The sequence below is a fragment of the Anolis sagrei genome, chromosome 1 (genome assembly GCF_037176765.1).
Source record: "Anolis sagrei isolate rAnoSag1 chromosome 1, rAnoSag1.mat, whole genome shotgun sequence".
NCBI classification, from domain to species: Eukaryota; Metazoa; Chordata; class Lepidosauria; order Squamata; family Dactyloidae; genus Anolis; species Anolis sagrei.
Window position 1 is genome coordinate 21925228 of NC_090021.1, and position 20865 is coordinate 21946092.

General features: G+C 38.7%; 1 protein-coding gene across 4 annotated transcripts in view; it reads right to left on the minus strand.

Moving 5' to 3' along the window:
- Positions 1-1284: 1284 nt before the first annotated feature.
- The window catches only part of ATL2 (atlastin GTPase 2), a 54312-nt gene continuing 34731 nt past the window's right edge, over positions 1285-20865 (minus strand). The window contains exons 4-15 of one of the 4 annotated variants that reach the window (XM_060754526.2): positions 20657-20761; positions 18306-18356; positions 15570-15626; positions 12862-12954; positions 12503-12641; positions 9961-10088; positions 8470-8526; positions 7378-7449; positions 4747-5178; positions 2097-2111; positions 1891-2001; positions 1420-1506 (exon numbers count right to left, since the gene is read on the minus strand). In XM_060754526.2, coding sequence (XP_060610509.1) covers positions 1894-2001; positions 2097-2111; positions 4747-5178; positions 7378-7449; positions 8470-8526; positions 9961-10088; positions 12503-12641; positions 12862-12954; positions 15570-15626; positions 18306-18356; positions 20657-20761 — 1257 coding nt within the window. In that variant the 3' untranslated portion in view covers positions 1420-1506; positions 1891-1893. The other 3 variants (XM_060754528.2, XM_060754525.2, XM_060754527.2) reach the window with 3 other exon arrangements.

The window sequence follows — 20865 nt, forward strand, 5'->3', positions numbered from 1 at the left end:
ATTTAACTGAATTGTTTCCAAGGAATTTCCCTTGAAGGCTCCGTGATGATGAAGCACAGAACAGTCTTCAGCATTAACAGCATCGTGCCTTGCAAAGAAAAATAAGCAACGCATTTCCAAGTCTCACAATCACAAACCGCTATGGTTCATACAGTAAATTCCATCAGCAGTTATGAATAAAAATCATGAGTTTAATTTCATATATACACAATTGATTTTAATAATGTACCGGAAAATAAATTACAGGAAATAACTTTAAAATGCAACTGAAGACAAAGTTTCACAACAAACATTCCCACTGATTTCCCATGGGGCGAGATTGCAGTGCTCAAGGCAGGTAAATATCACAAATATATCAAAAAACTCCAAATTGTTTCGATGCATTCACACATTTACATGAGCCACAAACATTCCTTTACAGGGACCGTACTGAGCCTATCACAGAACCAGGTTTTGCCATAAACTACAAAACTTTTTGATACAAAATCGTATTTATATATTTATATTTTATACATGCCCTGTGGTTTCTTTAAAAAATAACTACACACACTGTACAGACAATCCTAACTCATTGCTTTTGTAGCTGTAGGCAACGGTCTTTGTTTTTGGATGGATCTTCTCCCCCCAGTTAAGATTAATGGCATATTATATATACATAAAGGCTAAACCTGCAGAGAAAAGAACGGCTCTTTCTCGATATGCATATCCTTGTAGGACAAAGTCTCCAGATTTTTAAAAAGGCAAGACAATGTACACTTGAAGATAGCTTCCTTAGTTACAGCTGTTACCTCTAAATGTAATTTGTGGTGAACGATAGACATGCATTTGGGTAATACTGGCAGAAAAGGCAGTAAAGCAAGGAAGAGCGTCAATGTGGTGGCTCAAACATGACTTCGCAGCCAACTGCTACTGTCGATAGGTCGACCGGATTCATGTCAATGGTGTTCAGAGATAGGGACGCAAGTGTGGCTACATACATTCTGTTAAAAAGATGTCCTTGTATAGGATTGGTAAGTACTTCCCTGAAAACCCTTTACAGTGGATATGTTTTGATAAGACAAGAGGTCGCACCATCTCCCCTCTGGGCACACAGAGCGCCAGAACCGTCACAAAGAGCCCCCTTTCCCTGTCTCCATGGCACCAAACTGCATCAAGGAGCAAGCCTTGCGAGCAGTATACTTATTTTCCTGAGCCCACCCATCCCCTCCCTCCCCACACATTGTCCTCCCCCAATACAATGGCAGCAAGTTGGAAGCCAGTCAAGATTAAACTACTTCTCTACAGTCAAATGTAAACTTTGGTTTATTGAGTTCTCATTGTACAGCAAGCGAGTCTACAAATGGGCGGGCGGGCAGGCAGGCGAGAGGAGGAGGAGGAGGCGAACTGTCAGTCTGTCTTTAGCCTGGCATGCTGAGACATCTGTTCAGTCAGGCCTGCTTTGATAGAGTTTGTAACCGATTGTCTCATGGTATCCTCAATCAAATTATCCCCAAGAGGTTTGATCACCTGCAGCACGAAACATGCACAAAACAAAGGAATGAGGAAAATGGCAACAACTCAAAAAGGTTGGAAACAATACAAAAAGGAGAAATCATACAAAAACAAATGGAAATCATGGAGGATGAAATGGATCAAAAGTGCATCAGCATGGAGAAAAAAAAAGATGATTCTGTCTACCGGAATAGTTATTAATTTACAGAGTATTCAGTGCTTTCCTCCAACACAGTATTTGACTGAACTCAAATCCTAGAAGACTGGATGTCGTATTTGCTGTATCAAACCTCGGATGTCTCTAGAGCATTTAAACAACATGGCCCAGAAGGTCTTGCTGACTGTCTATACATGTTAAGTGTGAACGTTTCGGGTAAAGAAAGGAAAAGGTAAAAATACTGGCTAATTTTTCTTCTTGTTATTGTTGGATGGGAGCCGCTGCCGTTGCACTGAGGTATGCGCGCGGCGAACCATTCGGCGTCTAAGAACTTCAAAGAATTTGGAACACACCTAAAACATGAAGTAAGTTGTTAGAAAAGCAGTTGGCAAAAAGCAGGGGCGAAAAATAGCCGGGATTTTAAGATAGTCCCCATCGATATTCTCACCTTCTTGGGACTCCTCTGAAGCAGAAAAGGGAAGAATAGACAGGAAGATTTAAAGAAGGTCAGTAGCAAAGCAAGAAGGAGGTTAGGACCTGGACAAGAGCATTTCTAACAAGTGGGTTAGGACCTGGACAAGAGCATTAGTCGTTTTGTTTTTATTTTGAAATTTAATTTGATTTGATTAGTACAATGCTGTTATTATTCTTGATTATGTTTATTGCTGTAATGTTATGGTATATGCCGGGCATTATTATTAATATTTGTAATAATGTGTAAACCACCCTGAGTCTGAAGATAGGGCAGTCTAAAAATAAAGTTTGCTGTTTTGTTCTTATTATTTGAAACACAACAAGATTAGTACACAGCAAACAAGATCACTTTGCTGGCTGTTGTATTGGATCACACGTTGGACACTTTCCAAGTGTCTAGGACTGTGTGATGTATCGGTGAATAATGTGTGTAGATCTGAATAGGGTGGCCTTTTGCAGCTGACAGATGGTAATTTTGTCAGTGCCGATTGTGTTTAAGTGCAGGCCGAGGTTTTTCGGCACTGCACTCATTGTGCCGATCAACACTAGGACCACCTTTACTGGCTTGTGCCAGAGGTTTTGCAGTTCGATCTTTAAATCCTCATATTGAATTATTGCTGTTGTTATTACTGTTATTATTATTTGCTTTTGTCTGCAATTGTGCAGCAATGCTTTTCTGTACAGTACAAAATGTTCCTGGCAGCCAAATTCCAGACAGCCAGAAGGGGGCAGCCTAAGAATATTCTTTTAGTTACACAGTGCGAGCCAACAGAGATATAAAAACTTCCACTTTGAGATCATTGAGTAAGATGCCTTTGCTTCCCTTAGTATCACCACATACACCCTGACTCAATCAAAAAAATATGGAACCACTAACACGTTGGTTGACTACTGGCATGAACGGTATAGACTAGAGGCATAAAACACATTTTCACTGAAGGCCACATCAGCTCTATGGCTGCTTTCAGAGGGCTGTTTATAATTGTAAGACTACATAAATGTACCGAAGTCCCACAGGCACATAAAATGACACAGTGGCCTGGATTCAGCCAGTGGATCTATCTCAGGCATGGTCAACCTTGGGCCTTCCAGGTGTTTTGGTGTTAGGAATTGTGTGAGTTGAAGTCCAAAACACTTGGAGGGCCCCAGTTTGCCCATGCCTACTCTATATTAAAGCTGAAGTTCAATAGCATAAGCATAATTAAACACACAGAATTGCAGAAGAGCTTTATCTGCTTGTTAATGAATTATTTCAGCACCTCGAAAAGGGAATGCTGCAGTTTGAAATGTTTTCTATCTCGTTTTATTCAACTAGACTTTTTACGTAAACATTTGACCAAAATAGGTTCCCTCAGTGCAGGTTAGACCGCTGAGCTGCTAAACTTGCTGACCAGAAGGTCGACAGTTCAAATCTGGGGAGCAGGGTGAGCTCCCGCTTTTAGCCCCAGCTTTTGCCAACCTAGCAGTTCGAAAACATGCAAATGTGAGTAGATCAATAGGAACCGCTTCGTAGGGAAGGTAATGATGCTCCATGCAATCATGCTGGCCACATGACCTAGAAGGTGTCTATGGACAACGCTGGCTCTTTGGCTTAGAAATGGAGATGAGCACCACTCCCCAGAATTGGACACAACTAGACTTAATGTCAAGGGGAAATCGAACCTTGACCAAAGAATAAGGAAGTCCTGTTTGAACTGCAAGTGCCCTTTGGTATGTGTCAACTAAGTAGCCACTGACTCCCTGGCTATTCCGCTCCATAATGGGAGCTTCTATTAAAAAATCTCTGACACAGTGCACAGGGTTGAGTTTTCTAGGATTAATGCTTCGTATCATTTCAACTGGAGATCTCCAACCGACATCATTAAGAACTGATGGGATTAGCTACAGAATTCCTGTGATCACAAATCTGCTCACACAATTCTCTTGTGCCAGAGAAAGACAGGGAGAATAGGTCTTTTTCCTCATTTGCCCTTTCTTTTGCAGCCCTTGAAAAGCAGAGTGTTCTGGAGGAACACAACACTCTCTGCAAGTGTGCATGGAAGTATTGGGAGCTTTTAGGGAAACTGGTGAAAACTATCTATTCTCTTTTGCTTTCAGCAGGATCCTTAGCAGGACAGCATTAGAAGGAACTTTACATGTGAAGGAGGAACACTTGGGACTGTTTCCAGATTCAGTATAATAGTATTCTATAAGAAAATATATGTGTTCTATATGCAAAGACCTTCTGCATTCTGCCAATCATAAACAGACTATGCTAAATAAATCCAATCCTTCAACAGGTGCTTGGCCCAATCATCTTTCAATTCAGCATCATGATTAACACCATAACGTTTATGATTAAGATTTGGAACAGAAAAGCCTTTCCATCTGACTTACCTTTGGAAACATTAAAACCAAACCTCTACTATATTACTGCATATTTCTGACTTATGAGTTTTCAAAATCTGGTATAGGATTAAGCACTGAGACACTTGAAGATGTCCTGGATTATTGACTTGAGCAGCTATATTCACAGGTTTGTACTTCTGTAGTTCTCGTTCCATTCATACCAACTATGTACCCCAAAAGATAAGCTGGCAAGTTTCCTCAAAAATGTAAACTCTCTTAGAGAAGGAGATACCAACCTGTTCCCATAGTACTTCAGCCATCTGATCAATGAGAGTTCCAACTTCTCTGAATTCCCCAGAGTATTTAACATATGCCCAAGTACAAAGGGAGACCAGCGCTAACCCCATCAGGAGGTTGCACAGGGTGGCTATGGAGTTCATGCCCAGGAAGCCGGTCAGTCCTGAGATTATATACATGGCAAACATGACGGCAAAAAGAGTGGCAGGAGTACGGGCAGCATAGAAGATGTTTTTGCCGTCGTTGTGCTTCACAAAGTTTGCATAGACTTCATCTAGCTCCTCTTCAAGTTGGTCTTGGTACCGGCGACAGAACTCTTCGCCTCCCATCTTCTTCACTGAACGGAACTGCTTTATAGCCAGTCCTTTCAGGTCGTGATGCTTGTGCTCCAAGTCTGCGGGAGCAATGTAAGGCTTATCTCCACCACAAACCTGTAAAGACAAAGCAGAATTGACACAATGGCTTATGGAAGTGAATGAGTAAAGGTCGAACTGCTACAGGTGTTAGGCAGCACTAAAAGAACCCAGAACAGTACTAGCTAGCACTAGGAGGTCAAAGTTCAAATCCTCACAATCACCAAAAATACTTATCAGCCTTGAGTCAGTTATTACCTCTCAATCTAAGGGTGCATTTATATTGTTATTGTTGTTGTTGTTTATACCCCACTTTACCTCCCCAAAGGGAACTCAAAAGTGGCTTGACATTGAAGCATTAGCATATAATTTAAAATACACAAAAATGCAAACATTAAAATAAAACAGCACTAAAAATATCAGTTAAAAACCATCAATTAATGGAATTAATGCAGTTTGGCATCACATTAATTGCTGTGGCTCGATGTGCTGTGGTTTGATGTGACATCAGCAAACTTTTTGTCAAACTTCAATTCCCGTGATTCAACAGCATTGAGCCATAGCAATAAAGTGGTTTCAAACTGCATTGATCCTACAGTGTAGATGAAACCTAGAGCTGTAGTGACAAAATTGAAGTCAGAGACTTAGAATCCATTCCTTGTGCAATAAATGTACAATAAATTAAAATAAAACTCAAATACCATATATACTCAAGTATAAGCCAAGTTTTTCAGCCCTTTTTAAGGCTGAAAAAGCCTCCCTTGGCTTATACTTGAGATGAGATTATTTATCATTTTACTCTGTTGTTGTTGTTGTTGTTGTTATTATTATTACATTTATGATTTTACTCTTATTTATTATAGTTCCATTATTTTACTCTACTATTACTATTATTTTATTACAGTTATTATTTTACACTATTATTATTATTTTTACATTTCCATTATTTTACTCTATTATTATTTTTATTACATTTCTTATATTACTCTATTATTATTGGAAGGATACGTAAGCACATTTACATTGAAGGAGGTTAGAATAATGGTTTAATCAGAGTTGGACAGACTTATCTTAAATTACACTTTTATGTAAATATTCAAAAACATTTAATCTACTGGGTTGTTGTAGATTTTTCCAGGCTATATGGCCATGTTCTAGAGGCATTTTCTCCTGACGTTTCACCTGCATCTATAGCATTTAATCTCCTGATGCCTCAATTAATGTAATTTTATTGGTATCTATTTTTATTTTGAAATTTGCCAATAACTGCTGTATTTCCCACCCTCGGCTTATACTCGAGTCAATATGTTTTCCCAGTTTTTTGTGGTAAAATTAGGCACCTCGGCTTACATTCAGGTCTGCTTATAAAGTATATATGGTAAGTTCAATTTCCCATGCCTTAAAAAGGCAAATCTGCTTCCAGAAAGAAAACGCGCTTGCAGCTAAATCTGATGGGCACATGTGGAGCAAGGGCAACCAAAGGGCATGTGTTCATTTCATATCACCTTTATATTTAGCACTGATATAGTTAGTCAAGGTCCCTTTAGCCTGTTAGCTAAGTAATTTATCTTAGGCATGCAGCAGATATAATCATTAACAATAAGTGGTAGGTCAGCTGCAGAAGCACACGCTTTCCTATCAGCCCTCACCCCGATAGATGTATTCACCCATCTTCCCCTTCCTTGGCTATTTTTAACTATGACTAATTTTGTATTCATCACCATTATTCAAAATGTAAGCAATCTAAGAGGAAAGAATCGGGTTTTCAATCAAACCTGAATGGTATTCATGCAATTAAAATTTTGGATGTCCAAAAAGTTCTGATGGTTTCATTCTAACACCAAGTTAAAGCTTGAATTTTTAAATTAAAGTTTGATTTTGACCAAATTATAATCTTTTAATTATGAAGTTGCATAATATCATTTAGATTGTTCTTTTTTTTACTTTAAGTTTAATATCATTTAAATTGAGTTTATTGCGAACCACCCAGAGAATTTGTAAGTTGGGATCTCACGCATACATTATGTTCCCCTATAGAAACAGTTGGACATCTTTGTCTGATGAGGAATGGCCATATTCAATTCAAAGCAGAGTTGTGCAGGCTGTACCACTGCACACAGCACATTTGGTTCCAAATCCAATTGCACAATGTTACAATTCAATAACAAAAGCAATGTCGCGAAAGAGTCACATAACTTGAGCATAAAGTTATGTTCTTGAAGTCGGATCTTGCTTACAGAGTAGGATACAGATATTTTAATGCAATAACTACTATACCTGCTCCATTCCTTTGTTGTAGGCATCCTTTGCTCCAGCTACTGCGGCAAGGTTGTTGGCTTCTGCTGTTGCCTTAAATAAAGGAAAACACACCAAACCTTGAAATTTTAAAAGAACATGAACTTGGTAGAAACTTTCCAGCACCACACAGCAAAACTGATAAACTTTCACATTTCTGTACTAAAACCTTCTATCGCTAACTGCAATTCCAATCAAGCCATGCTAATTTGGAAGGGGAGAGGGGAAAGATTCCTATCCCAATGGTATGTTTATAAATAATTTTATCAGCAAAGCTTTGTTTCAGAACTCTTTAATGCAAACTTTTCCAACCTGGTATCTGCAGGATTGATAAAACTACAATTCCAGGTCAGTGAAGATAAACTTCAGGCTTATGGGATCTATTTTTCAACCGAACTATAAGCTCCATCAGCTGCAGCCCTGTAAAATTCCATCAAACATGTATCAGAGATGGTCCACCATATACAGCTGAAGATGTTCTGAGCTAATATAAATTAAAGTTTTCAAGCGCAACTAATCCTATTGTTTATTGCCACTGCGGCCCCTTTTGCAATTTTTAAAAAATGTAACTTTTGTTTCTTATACAATCTAACTTAGTCTACAAATAGATCTAAAGCAGTGATGGTCAACCTTTTGAGCTTGGTGTGTCAAAATTTGCCAAAAACCTGAGCATAACTTGGGTGGGGTGTCAACTTCGAGAAAAAAACCCCCATAATTTCGCAATATTTATAGTTTAAGTAAGAAAAATGTATATACCATACTGAGTTATAGAGTGAACAATGCCTTTTATAAATTTAAGGATGGAATTAGATTGGCTCTTATAAGGTGTACTTCTCTGTATGCATATGGCCGCGTGTCATCAAAAATAGCCATGCGTGTCAGTGCTGACACGCATGTCATAGGTTCACCATCACGAATCTAAAGCCTACAAACAGGACTGAAACCTACTGAACTGGAAGACTGGTTTCGAGCCACAATTTGTGAGGTAAGGAAATTTCTCTCTTTAATCTGTGTTGATATGACAGTAATGAACTCTTGACATCCTAATTCCCTTAGATGTGTATAAAACCTTACCTGGAGCATTGACTTAGGATGAGGTAGTTCCTCTCCTTGATAGATTTTAATATAAGCCTGAAAATGAATGCAATTAAATACATTAATTGATGGGATCAAAGAAGCCCGTTGGACAATATTACATATTACTATTACTTTTAATAATGCAGATAATTTAATTCACTGAACTGTGGTAAAAGTAAAACGTAAGTAAGTAAAACAATGGTAAAAGTAAAGGTTTTCCCCTGACATTAAGTCCAGTCATGTCTGACTCTAGAGCAGGGGTCCTCAAACTTTTTAAACAGAGGGCCAGGTTACAGTCCCTCAAACTATTGGAGGGCCAAATTATAATTTGAAAAAAACATGAATGAATTCCCATGTACACTGCACATATCTTGTGCAAAAAACCCACTTAAAAACAATACAATAATTAAAATGAAGAACAATTTTAACAAGTATAAACTTATTAGTATTTCAATGGGGAGTGCGGGCCTGCTTTTGGCTGAGATAGGATTGTTGTTGTTGTTGTGTGCTTTCAAATCGTTTCAGACTTTGGTTGAGCAAGGGCCAGATAAATGACCTTGGAGGGCCGTATCCGACCCCCGGGCCTTAGTTTGAGGACCCCTGTTCTAGAGGGTTGGTGCTCATCTCCATTTCTGAGCCGAAGAGCCGGCATTGTCCAGCATTGCATGGAGCGTCATTACCTTCAAACCAGAGTGAGTAGACCTATTGATCTACTCATATTTGCATGTCTAATAACTGCTAGGCTGGCAGAAACTGGGGCTGACAGCGGGAGCTCACCCTGCTACCTGGATTTAAACTGGTGACCTTTCAATCAGCAAGTTCAGCAGCTCAGCAGTTTAACTCACTGCGCCACTGGGGGCTCCATGGTAAATCTAGAGAAATGCCTTTGTATTCATTAATATCTAATTCCCATATACAAATCAGACCGATCCTCTGCTGTACAATATTGCCTACTTTGTGTGTTTATCTCCAATAAAATGCCATCTTTATGGGTGAAGCCCTGCAACCATCACAGCAAAAACAGGCCATTAAGAGTTCAAGGGCAGCGACCCAAGAGCTCAGAATTTTTCTGACAACAGCTGGAAATGATTCACATCATAAAGGAGGACATCAAAATTGGTGTATGTGTGTATTGTATGCCTGCAAGTCATTTCCAACTTACTGCAATCTTAAAGAGAACATATCATGAGGTTTTCTTTATTATTATTATTATTATTATTATTATTATTATTATTATTATTCATGGTGTACTAATCTTGTTGTGTTTCAAATATTAATATTAATATTAATAATATTTATTTATACCCCGCCACCATCTCCCCAAAGGGACTCTGGGCAGCTCACAAAGGCACTTCAAGTGCCATACATAACCATATAAAACAGCAACATAATTATAAAAACAACAACCACATGAGGATAGAAGTCAAAATGTCTTATAAAAAAACCACTCTATTTTAAAATATTGATGAAAGATTATATTTGACTTACCTTAAAATATTGCACAAGATCCCTACAGGTCACCTTCGAGCCACTGATTTCTTTTTCCACCAGATTTTCAGGAGAAAGCAGCAATGGAACCAAATTCCGTAGCTCTCTCTTAAAGTCATCATCAATGTCTAATAGAATTAGTCAGACAAAAGGAGCATGAAGTTGGCTGCAGCTGACATGAAGCTCTTTCCCTTCGGGATCAGGAGCAGCTTAACATTATTTGAAATATCCTAATTCAATAAACTGGACATCAAAAAATTAAAAAGCTTAGCTAAGGCTGTGGATTATACTTATTTTTAAACAGAAGACTGTTAAGCATTTACTAAGAGGGCACCCAGCAACAGAAGCCCCTACGCTTTCAATCTAAGCAGGACTCTTGAGTTGGAAGACATCTTTTGTGACAATGCACCTGAAAATGCTGGAACTATTACATTTCAATCCAATTACAGGAATTCAAATAATTAATTTCTGGTCTGTTGACTACTTGTCTGAGAATTTTATTTTGAAGACAGGAGTAAGAAAAATGTTTAAACCAAGCTCTTTAAAATGTGTAGAAGGGCGGCACTTCAAGTCCTTCCTCAAAACAATATACCACAAATGAAGGCAGTCATTATTTTCAAAGTTAGGGAAGTGATGGGGCTCAGCAGTGAAATGTTGGGGAATCCTCAGAGGACAAGGGGGATGAATGTTTTTTCACTGACTCTCTGTATGATGAGGCTAAAACACAGATTGAATTGCAGGCCCGCAATCAGAAAGAAATGCCGGCAGTTGATGAGACAGAGGATGTTTGGGATTCTGTTTCGCTTGGGAATTGGCCTTCAGCAGATGAGGAGTTTTCCATATCAGATTAGGCCTCCACATGGAGGGAGTGAAGGATAGATTAAGTAGGCAGTTAGAAAGACTCAGTGAGAAGTCCTTGAAACCCAGGTGTCAAAGGTATAACCTCATGGCTTCTTGGTAGGGCCCGAGCTTAAATTGATGTTTTCTTGAAGTCTCCAGAGCAGACAATATCGCCATTGAATAAAGTGCCTATATTAGCTCTCGTGTTGCTGAATCTAGTATCCTATGTTTGTCTACATTTCTGTAAGAGTTTTGCCGTGGAAAGCTACTGTTTTCATGCTTATGGATTTATGCCTATGATCTTGATTTCCTGGATTTCACGTACCTTGCTTTTGTGGACTACAGAACTTTGTATATATGTACTACTACTATTTCATAGCACTTTTTCTACTACTTTTGGGGTTTTACCTTTTACCCCCTTTGTACATGCTTTTCTAAATGAACTGTTGTATTAAGATACTGGATTCTGGTGTGGTGCTGGGTGAAAAGGGGTGATCTCAAGGCTAGAGTGCAACAGGAAGATTCTGCTGAAGTCTCATTCAGCAGCTTGACTGAGTCTGACTTGATGTTTTTATATGTGCATGTGTTTTATTTTATTGTATTTTAGGTTGTGTTCACTTTTATGTTTGTTTTAGGCACTTTATGCAGTCTGTAAGCCACCCCAAATCCCTTCAGGGAGATGGTGGCAGGATATAAAAAAATAATAATTTATATTTTATTTATTTCTTATCCAAAGCATTGCAGAAATTAGTATGAAACTGAAAAAAAATAGGTGTGCAGGCGGATAAATATCTTTTGACCAAAAACGGGCAACGGCATTGTCTGTACAGAGGAGGAATTGTAGGAGGCTACAAACAATGCCGTTGCCCGTTTTTGGTCAAAAGATATTTAGCCGCCCACACGCCTTCTATTTTTATCAGTTTCATACTAATTTATGCAATGCTTTTGTTACAAAATAAATACAATGGACAAAGCATACAGATGCAGAGTTGTCTGTTCCGCTCCACCATCACACAAGGTATAATAATAATAATCATCATCATCATCATCATCATCATCATCATCATTTTCTAACAAAGTATTTCACACCCAAAAGTGGTGCTTTATACAATTTTAATAGATAGTTTTTCAAAACAAGAGTCTGGTTTAGAAATTAAGAGGAAACCATGGTTCCTGATCCTCATATTCTGAAAGTGGACAACACAGTATTCACATTCAGAATATGACGATCAGACCAAGCCAGCTATGGTATTATGAGAATGATAGTCCAAAAAAAGTAACTTTCCCAAGGTCTGTATTCACAAAACAAGGTTGTGGCATTCTATTCTGCTCAAACTAAACTAAATGATAGTCATTTTCAAACTAAACTAACAAACTGGAAGACAGAAAGTGTCTATTATATTGCTAGCTTCGTTACAAACACTAATTTCATTCTACGTAGTCAGTAGCACAAAAAATCAGTATGAAATCCCCTTCACTGTAACCCTACCGCAAGCAGTAGATTAGGACGTGCAAACAAAGGAAACTGAATATCCTATGGTTCACCTACAATAAGCCTCTCAATGCTTCTCATCATCTGTACTCAACATTAGAAATATGTACACTTAAATCTACGTAACTCTCTGCCTTCAGCACTCACATCTTGACATAGATTCTCAGCAGTGATTTATAAAAACCAGTAATATAAACAGAAAAGTCCTACCGTTTAGCCTCCCGTCAAAGTTTGGGTTAGTTGCAACTTTAAGACCAGGATGTGGCAACAGGAAACAGCCAAGATTACTGAAACATGAATGAATATGCTTCCTTACGTTCTGGAGCTCTTCGTGCTGATGCAGTTTTACCTAGAAGCAAAATGGGCTTTTCAGGAAAATCTAGGAATTCTTTTGGTACTACAGTTTTGTATGATTTTGCTACACAGAATGCTAAAGTGGACCTAATCCAAAAAAAAGTACTCTTATATACTCTGTAGCTCAGCTCTCATGGAATAAAGCTTTAGGAATTGTCTTAATGGTTCTTTTAGAAGGCTGGAAAGCAGGTATGTTACTGCAGACTAGATCTTACCTGCAACCGCTTTTCTAGAAACTGCTGTCCTCCTTCCAAGCCATATGGATGTTCATAAGGATAGCTCCAATCTCTAATTAAGAACATAAGTGTCTATATAGAGAACACAGTAGGAACAGTTAATCATAATTCTAGCAAAACGAATGCATGCTTAAATGTTTCTAAGGGCTAAGTGCCTGTTAATACCAACAGTTCAACACATAGGCTCTATAATCAAAATATAAGTGGCTTGAAAATACCATTACCTAGCCCCAGAAAGAGCCTGCCCTAGCATACTATAACATCTACATAGACAAGTATACTTAAAGTTTAGTTTTGCAAATCCAAAGAAACATTACCAGGCTGGTATTAGCCCAATATTTTTCGAACATTGGTCTGGGGCCACCAGAGGCCCTCTGCTATTGGATCATGTTTCCTGACTTGCCTGGCTAACAGCTTTTTGGTTAAACTGATGTCAACAGCAGGAGCTCCCTGAACATAGTAGCCACACATAGGGGTGGATTAGAAAGCAAGGCAGCTGGATGCTAAGTGAAACAGGAAGAAAAAAAGACCTGAAGGAGCAAGGAGAAAAATTGAGGAGGGAAGGGCAGAGATAGAGAGAAAGGAGAAGAAGTGGGCTGTCTTTTATGCCTTCTGACGACAGTCAGATCCATCTCCTCCTGAAAGTGAGAAGAACCACCTGGCAGTGAACAGCGGCACCAGCATTGGAGAATCAGGAAGAAAGTAGAACTGAGGCCCCTTCTACACTGCCATACAGAATCCAGATTATCTGCTTCAAACTATTATATGGCAGTGAAGACTCATATAATCCAGTTCAAAGTACATAATGTGGATTATGGTAAAACATCTGGGCGTCCCCTGGGTAACGTCCTTACAGATGGCCAATTCTCTCACACCAGAAGCGACTTGCATTTTCTCAAGTATCTCCTGACATGGAAAAAAAAAATCTGCTTTGATAATCTGGATTCTGTGGCAGTGTAGAAGGGGCCTGAGTGAATGTGTGAGGGGGCATCCCTGTGAAAAAGGCCCTTATGAGGTTTTCAAGGAAACCACAAAAATAATTTATCATTATGAAAATGACAACATCTTGAGAATAAAGGATAGTTTTTTAAAGGAGGAAACAAATGCAAAAGCAGCAACAGGGAGAAAAAAAACTAACAAATTTGGAGGGAGGAAGGATATAAATTAAATGTGAAAAGGAAAAAGGTGGCACTATTTTGAAGAGGAAGGTGGGAAGGAATATAAAGAAATTCTGCCTAAAATACTGCTTATACAGCCTGTCCTTCATATTGAATAGGGCTCTTTCTACTACTGCCATATAACCAGGATTATCAAATCAGATAATCCGCATTATCTGCTTTGAACTGGATTATATGAGTTTACACTGCTATATAATCCAGTTCAAAGCGGATAATCTGGATTTCATATGGCAGTGTAGAAGGGGCCTGGGATTAGGGATGCAGGGCCCATGCAAAAGTGGGAATACTGTAACAAACATGAGAAGACTAGGAATCTCTAGATCCTCCAGCACAATTCTATGGTCAACTTCCTCTAAACATTGACCACAGAGCTGCAATGGAGGCCCTACAAATACCTAGAAAAGATTTCTCATTTGGAATCTCGAGATAAGGCATGGGCAAACTTTGGCCCTCCATGTGTTTTGGACTGTTAGGAATTGTGGGAGTTGAAGTCCAAAAGACCTGGAGGGCATGGGCAAAGTTTGCCCATGCCTGCTCTAGATCTTCCAGCATGACACTATGGACAATTTCCACTGGATGCTAAGATTCCAAGACAGACTATATTTATCCAATCTATGAATAAGCAAATCTGCAAAAATGAAAGCTACAAATGTGAATACAACTGTATTTAATGTAAGGAAAGCTGAACTATGGAACTTTCTGCTACAATAAAAATGGCCATATTCAAAAATTCAGCAAGGCAGGATTAGGTTTTAATAGAAAATGCTACCTGAAACTGCCAGATATTTATGACTGATTTTGCTCTCATATTTTACCATTTGGGACTGGCTCAGCTCTGCCTTCTATGGCTGGTAGGTCTCGGAAAGTTTGCGTTCTCACAACTAGGTTCTGAGAATACAATGTTTGTAGACCTCAACAATTGCTATTAAGATTTCTATCAAGTGCTCGGAAGAAGAGTTTACTGCTTTCACCTACCCAGCCACTCAATTACTTTTCTGTCATGGTTAAAGAAAAAGAAACTGTCCTTCCTCTACAGGTAGCTCAGAAATTAAAAAAAAAAACCCTAACAAAGTCAGAATCTAATTCTCTTCTGGCAGCTCACTTACTCACCTAAAGTAGCGGTTCTCAACCTGTGGGTCTCCAGATGTTTTGGCCTTTAACTCCCATAAATCCTAACAGCTGGTAAACTGGCTGGGATTTCTGGGAGTTGTAGGCAAAAACACCTGGGGACCAACAGATTGAGAACCACTAAAGGAACTCCTACTGCTGTTCAAGCAGGCTTAACTTTTCACAGCACATGAATGCTGTGAAAGAAATCTTGATGACAAAGAAATTAACAATCTTCAGATGCAAATACTGTACAACTATATAGCTCTCTTACATGCTGGGCAGAAGAGGACACATACTATGGTTAATATTTACCAGCTTCTACAGTCATGTATGAAACTATCCTAAGATAAACATACATGCAATAGGTAGTAATTGTGGCAATAATAATCATGCTATTACCTGAAATGGCTTTTGGTAAATTTCTTCCATAGCTAGCCTTCCATATTCTGTAAATAGCTATAAAATGAAACTATTAAGAATGCATATAGAGAGTACAGAAACAAAAAGCATTGCAATATACGTGTTACAACCTGAGATACTGAAATTGTTCAATATGGTATTTTAAGCCTTTGTTTATAAAGTTAGGAAGTTAGACTGAAAGGGTTTACAAAAACCTGATATTCTGATCTATAAATAAGGTCTGCAGGACATTTTTTTCCTTCTACATCCAGCAGCTTAGGATGCTCAATAGTACTACTGTACAGGAAGAGCCAATCTAGTTCTCCTGGCCCAATCAAGAAATGATTGCTGTTTAAAACATTCCCAATCAACATTGCTTCTTTGTAAGACAAAAAAAGAAAGATCTTTCATTGGCTTTTGGAATATGAAAACTAGAAATCTACCTTAAATATGTTGTCAAAGGCTTTCATGACCGAATCACTGGGTTGCTGTGAGTTTTCCAGGATGTATGGCCATGTTCCAGAAGCATTCTCTCCTGATGTTTTGCCCACATCTATGGCAGGCATACTCAGAGGTTGTGAGGTTTTTTGGAAACTAGGCAGGTGGGGTTTAAATATCTGTGGAATATACATGGTGGGAGAAAGAACTCTTGTCTGTTTGAGGTAGGTGTGAATGCTGCAACTGATCACCTTGATTAGCACTGAATAGCCTTCAACACTAAAATCAGGAGAGTAAAGAAAGAACAACACTCGAAAACAGGGGAATTCCAGAGAAGAAACAATCTGGGCCAGCTAGTCACCTCCAAACAAATGATTCCCTCAGACAGGATGCAACCAAGCCTTGAAGGGGCAAGGCTATTCAACACTAATCAAGGTGATCAATTTCAGAAGTCACACTTGCCTCAAACAGAGAAGAGTTTTGGACATTCCACAGATATATAAACCCCACTTGATTTGTTTCCAACAGACCTCACAACCTCTGAGGATGCCTGCCATAGATGTGGGTGAAACATCAGGAGATAATGCTTTTGGAACATGGTCATACAGCCCAGAAAACTCACAGCAACCCACTACCTTAAACAGCTTGTACTTTAAGAAGCTATTGCAACTGTGCTCTCATATGAACACTGCTACTAGCTACTCTCTTAAGAGTAAACGAAATGAGATGATTACTTAAATCAAGCATCCTCACTCCACGGCCATCTAGCTATTTAGACCTCCAACTCCCAGCAGCCCTAGCCAATTTGTTCAATGGTCAGGAATTCTGGCAGTTGGAGGCTCAAACAGCTGGCGGGCCAGAGTTTGGGGATGCCTAGCTTAAACAGGCTAAGTTCCTGAACAATTCTGTGTCAGAGACCTCTGTCCATGCCATTTCACTGCTAATTGACTGTCATTTCAGAAAGCACCCGAAGAAGCATTTTAATAGCTAGACATGCTCTCTTCTAGTGTTTCCACACTCTTTTTTTTAAGCAGTTCTATCACCCTAATATATTTATTTAGGCTTTGCAATCCTTTGCTGTGATCCTAATAATTCCCAGTAGGAGACCAAATTTAGCATTCATGCCAAATTTCTAGTTGCCTAGCTAAACTATACTAATTTTTGACACAGACTAGGTAGTTCTACAGAACAGGAGAGACTGGGGAAAGCTATATGTAGGCAGGAGGTCTAACTGCAGGGTAGAAGCAATAAACTAGAAAGGAGAGGGATTGCTAATAATGGCTATAGGAGACAACATATCATGTAGTTTAAGGGAAACAAATTCTGCCTTCACATTAAAATAGTCATAAAAGTTACCCATAAAAATAATCTTTAACAGGAGTGCTGAGAATCTGACAGATTTTATAATCACAGTTATATACAGTATACAAAGATTCAAGAATATGGGGTTATTTAAACATTTAATGTTAGATTTGATGCAAGGAACAATGGAAATCTCATCCTTGTATCTTCACCACTCCATACCTTCTTCAAACATCACCACTGTGCAATGTTTCAAGCCCCTTCATTTTTTAATGAGGTGTCAATTTTTAACATATTCAGATCAACCAGATCCCAATTAATGTAAGAGGGTGGAGGCAGAACAGAAGTATAGGAAGCTCTCTTATGCAGAATCATATCATAAAGTGAAGCCCAATTGTCAGTAACTGCTTTCCAGGGTTTCAGACCTAGTTATTCCTGGTATGCCCTTGTGGTGTAAGTGCTAACAAGGCCCAATCATGCTTTAAGTTCCAAAACCAGATGAGACTGGTGAGCCCTGGATGGTAAAAAAACTGGCCAATTATAGTGAGAAGCCTCATTAGCATATTTAAGGCAGAATGGTCAATACACACTGCAAATTAAATAATGTTTATTTATACTAATTCGTGTTCACGTTTTCTTATTTTGTCATGAGGTGATTTTCAATTGCTTTATTAGAGTTAATCTGATCCCAGTATTACTAAAATGGATACTACAGTATTAAACCATAAGTAATGTAGGAAGAAAGATTTGGCTACCAGGATTTTAATGACCCAGACCTAAACTGCTATCCACATTTTCTACTTATGCATCACCCTACTCCCCTCTCACCCTATACTTCTCATTGCAGACCCCTGCCCTTCACAAAGAGCTTTCCAACAATCAGCAACCATCCAGAAAAGAACCCTTGACTGCAAAAGAAAGCATTTGATATCCTTGATATGGCCCTGGAATGCGTAATGAAATATTTAAGTGACAGTAGGAGGCCATCATACATACCTGCAAATGCTGAAGATCATCTTCTTGGATGTTTTGTGATAAATTGTATACCTGAAAAAAATATTAGATTTTAACATTTTTGCAATATGGATTTTGTATAGGTATATGTTTAAAAAAAACACTTCTGGCCAGGCAGCTTTCAATCACTAACTATCATACACAGATGAGGTTAATATATCCTAAATCAGTGGCTCTCAACCTGTTGTTCTGGCCTTCAACTCCCAGAAATCCTAATAGCTGGTAAACTAGCTGGGATTTCTGGGAGTTGTAGGTCAAAACACCTGAGGACCCACAGGTAGAGAACCACTGTCCTAAACCGTAGCTAGAACACTGGTGAAATACCAGACAGAACTTCAGGAAGAAAGCAAGTCAAATCAATTCTATGACACTCTTGTATGAGCTAAAACTGAAAGAAAACACGTTATACCAATACAACTACAGCAAAACTAAACTGGAGAAGTGAGATCCCATCCTTTCTTCAGATATGGGCAGAATTGGGCTCAGTCTAAATCAGACTAACTACCCAAATGCAAAAAATAAAAAATAAAACCAAAAAATAACACACACACACACAAAAACGCATCCACAATCTGATACAACAAGTATAATGATAGATAATTAAAGTTACATTCTGACAATACATTTTTAGTCAAAAAACACATTTATTCATCTTTTTGGCCATAGTGAAGAAGCTAAAAACTTTCACAGTGAAGCACTAAATAGCAAGAGTGTAAACAACAATAAATCCACAAAATGTAGGCATGTATATTAAAATAGGAGGTTCTAAAGTTACCAAACGCTAAGATGTCCTTTTCAAAGACATACAATATTGGATCTGCCCTTTCAGACCTGACAAGCCTCATGTGACGCCATGCATTTCTTAGGCAAGGAATATTTAGAGGTGGTTTGCTATTGCAGTTCTCTGAAATACAGCCCACAGGACCTGTTATCTCTCAGCAGTTTTCCATATAAGAACTAACCAGATCTGACCCTGCTTAGCTTCCATGATCATACAGACTCTGAATATTTAGGTCCTCTGAATTTATTTGCTTTGCCTCAAATTATTTCAGAAGAATAACTCCCTGTTACCTTACAGGAGAAAAAGACATGTTGTTCCTGAACATTTTCATCTGTTTCTGGAAGTATCAGACATTTCTAAAATTGGCTTACATCAATGAACGATTAAATAATACCATCTTTATATTATACAGTCCTGAATATTAAAGATTTCAAGAGAGTAAATAGTAAAGAAGTAATTTTCACACTGTGGATTTTCTGAAGAGTGGATATTCCATTCTAAAAGGGAAAACCCAATCCAACCTTCAATGTGTGATTTTCTTATAAGGAAGGGCAATATGTCTCCTGTACTACAGGAAAAACAACAACGAAGTACACGGTGAGGCAGCATAACTTCCTTTTTTCAAAACTTAATAAAACCCATGGTATGAATCAGAAAGTTTTATTCTTTTTTATAATGTAGGCGCATGCCTAAAGTTTTGTTTTACGAAGTTTTGAAGATCAAATTAGGTAGGTGACGTCTCCCATTCTCCATACACTGAGTAAACTGATTTCTGGCGTTTGTCATGACTCTTGCCAGCATAGCAGGCATTATGTTGGCAATTTCTTCCTGGATGTTGGTCTTCAAATCTTGTAGGGTCCTTGGACAGTTCACTTAAACACGGGATTTCAAAAAAACCCATAGAAAAAAATCACAAGGGACCAAATCTGGAGAACAGACCGGCCACTCCAAATCTGCTCGAAACGTAGGCCTCAACGGCAAAAGCACGCTCCTCACTGTTGCAATGCATGATGGCGACTGAACTGTGTCAGGACAAAACTTTATACCCCCGCCTCTCGAATGAGACCACTAGTGCTCTGCTACGTCTTCAACCGACTGAATGGCGCGCATTTTTAAAAAGGAAGTTATATGTGTGTGTATACTAACGGAAGATAACATGTTTGCTGCCTAAAAGTGTTTATAACACAACATATTCTATCCCCTATGTATCTTCCAATGAATGGTGTTGCTTTCGCTTATGCCCCGGCCCCTCATTTTTACCCTCACAATCTTGTGAAGTAGGTTAGGTTGACAGGTAATTTGAAGATAATTAGAGGTTCAAACCTACACCCCTCCATTTTTAATCAAAATCATGCTGGTTTTGGCTTTTAAGATCATACCTCAGATGAGGCTTATGAAGAAAGCTCATTGTAGTGCCCTGCAGCATTACATTTTCGCTGCAGAACACAAACCATGCAAATCACTTTGTTTTTCCAATTCAATTTCCATGCATTTGGAAGTAGACTTCTGAGAATATTTAAAAGCTATCACCACTTAGCGCAGTGAGCCTCACCTGAACTGAACTTGTCATGGTGCTCAGAGCAAAAACCGTTGCACAGTCTTTGATAGTGGATTGGCTATCAAAGGCACCTTGGGTATCCATTAGTAGTACAGCAACCTGGATAATTGTGAGAGTTGTCAAAATGAGAAGGGAGAGAACAGAATGAGTAAATAGGTATCATTTTCACCTCGAGGCTGAGTATTTTCAGCCTTATTATAACA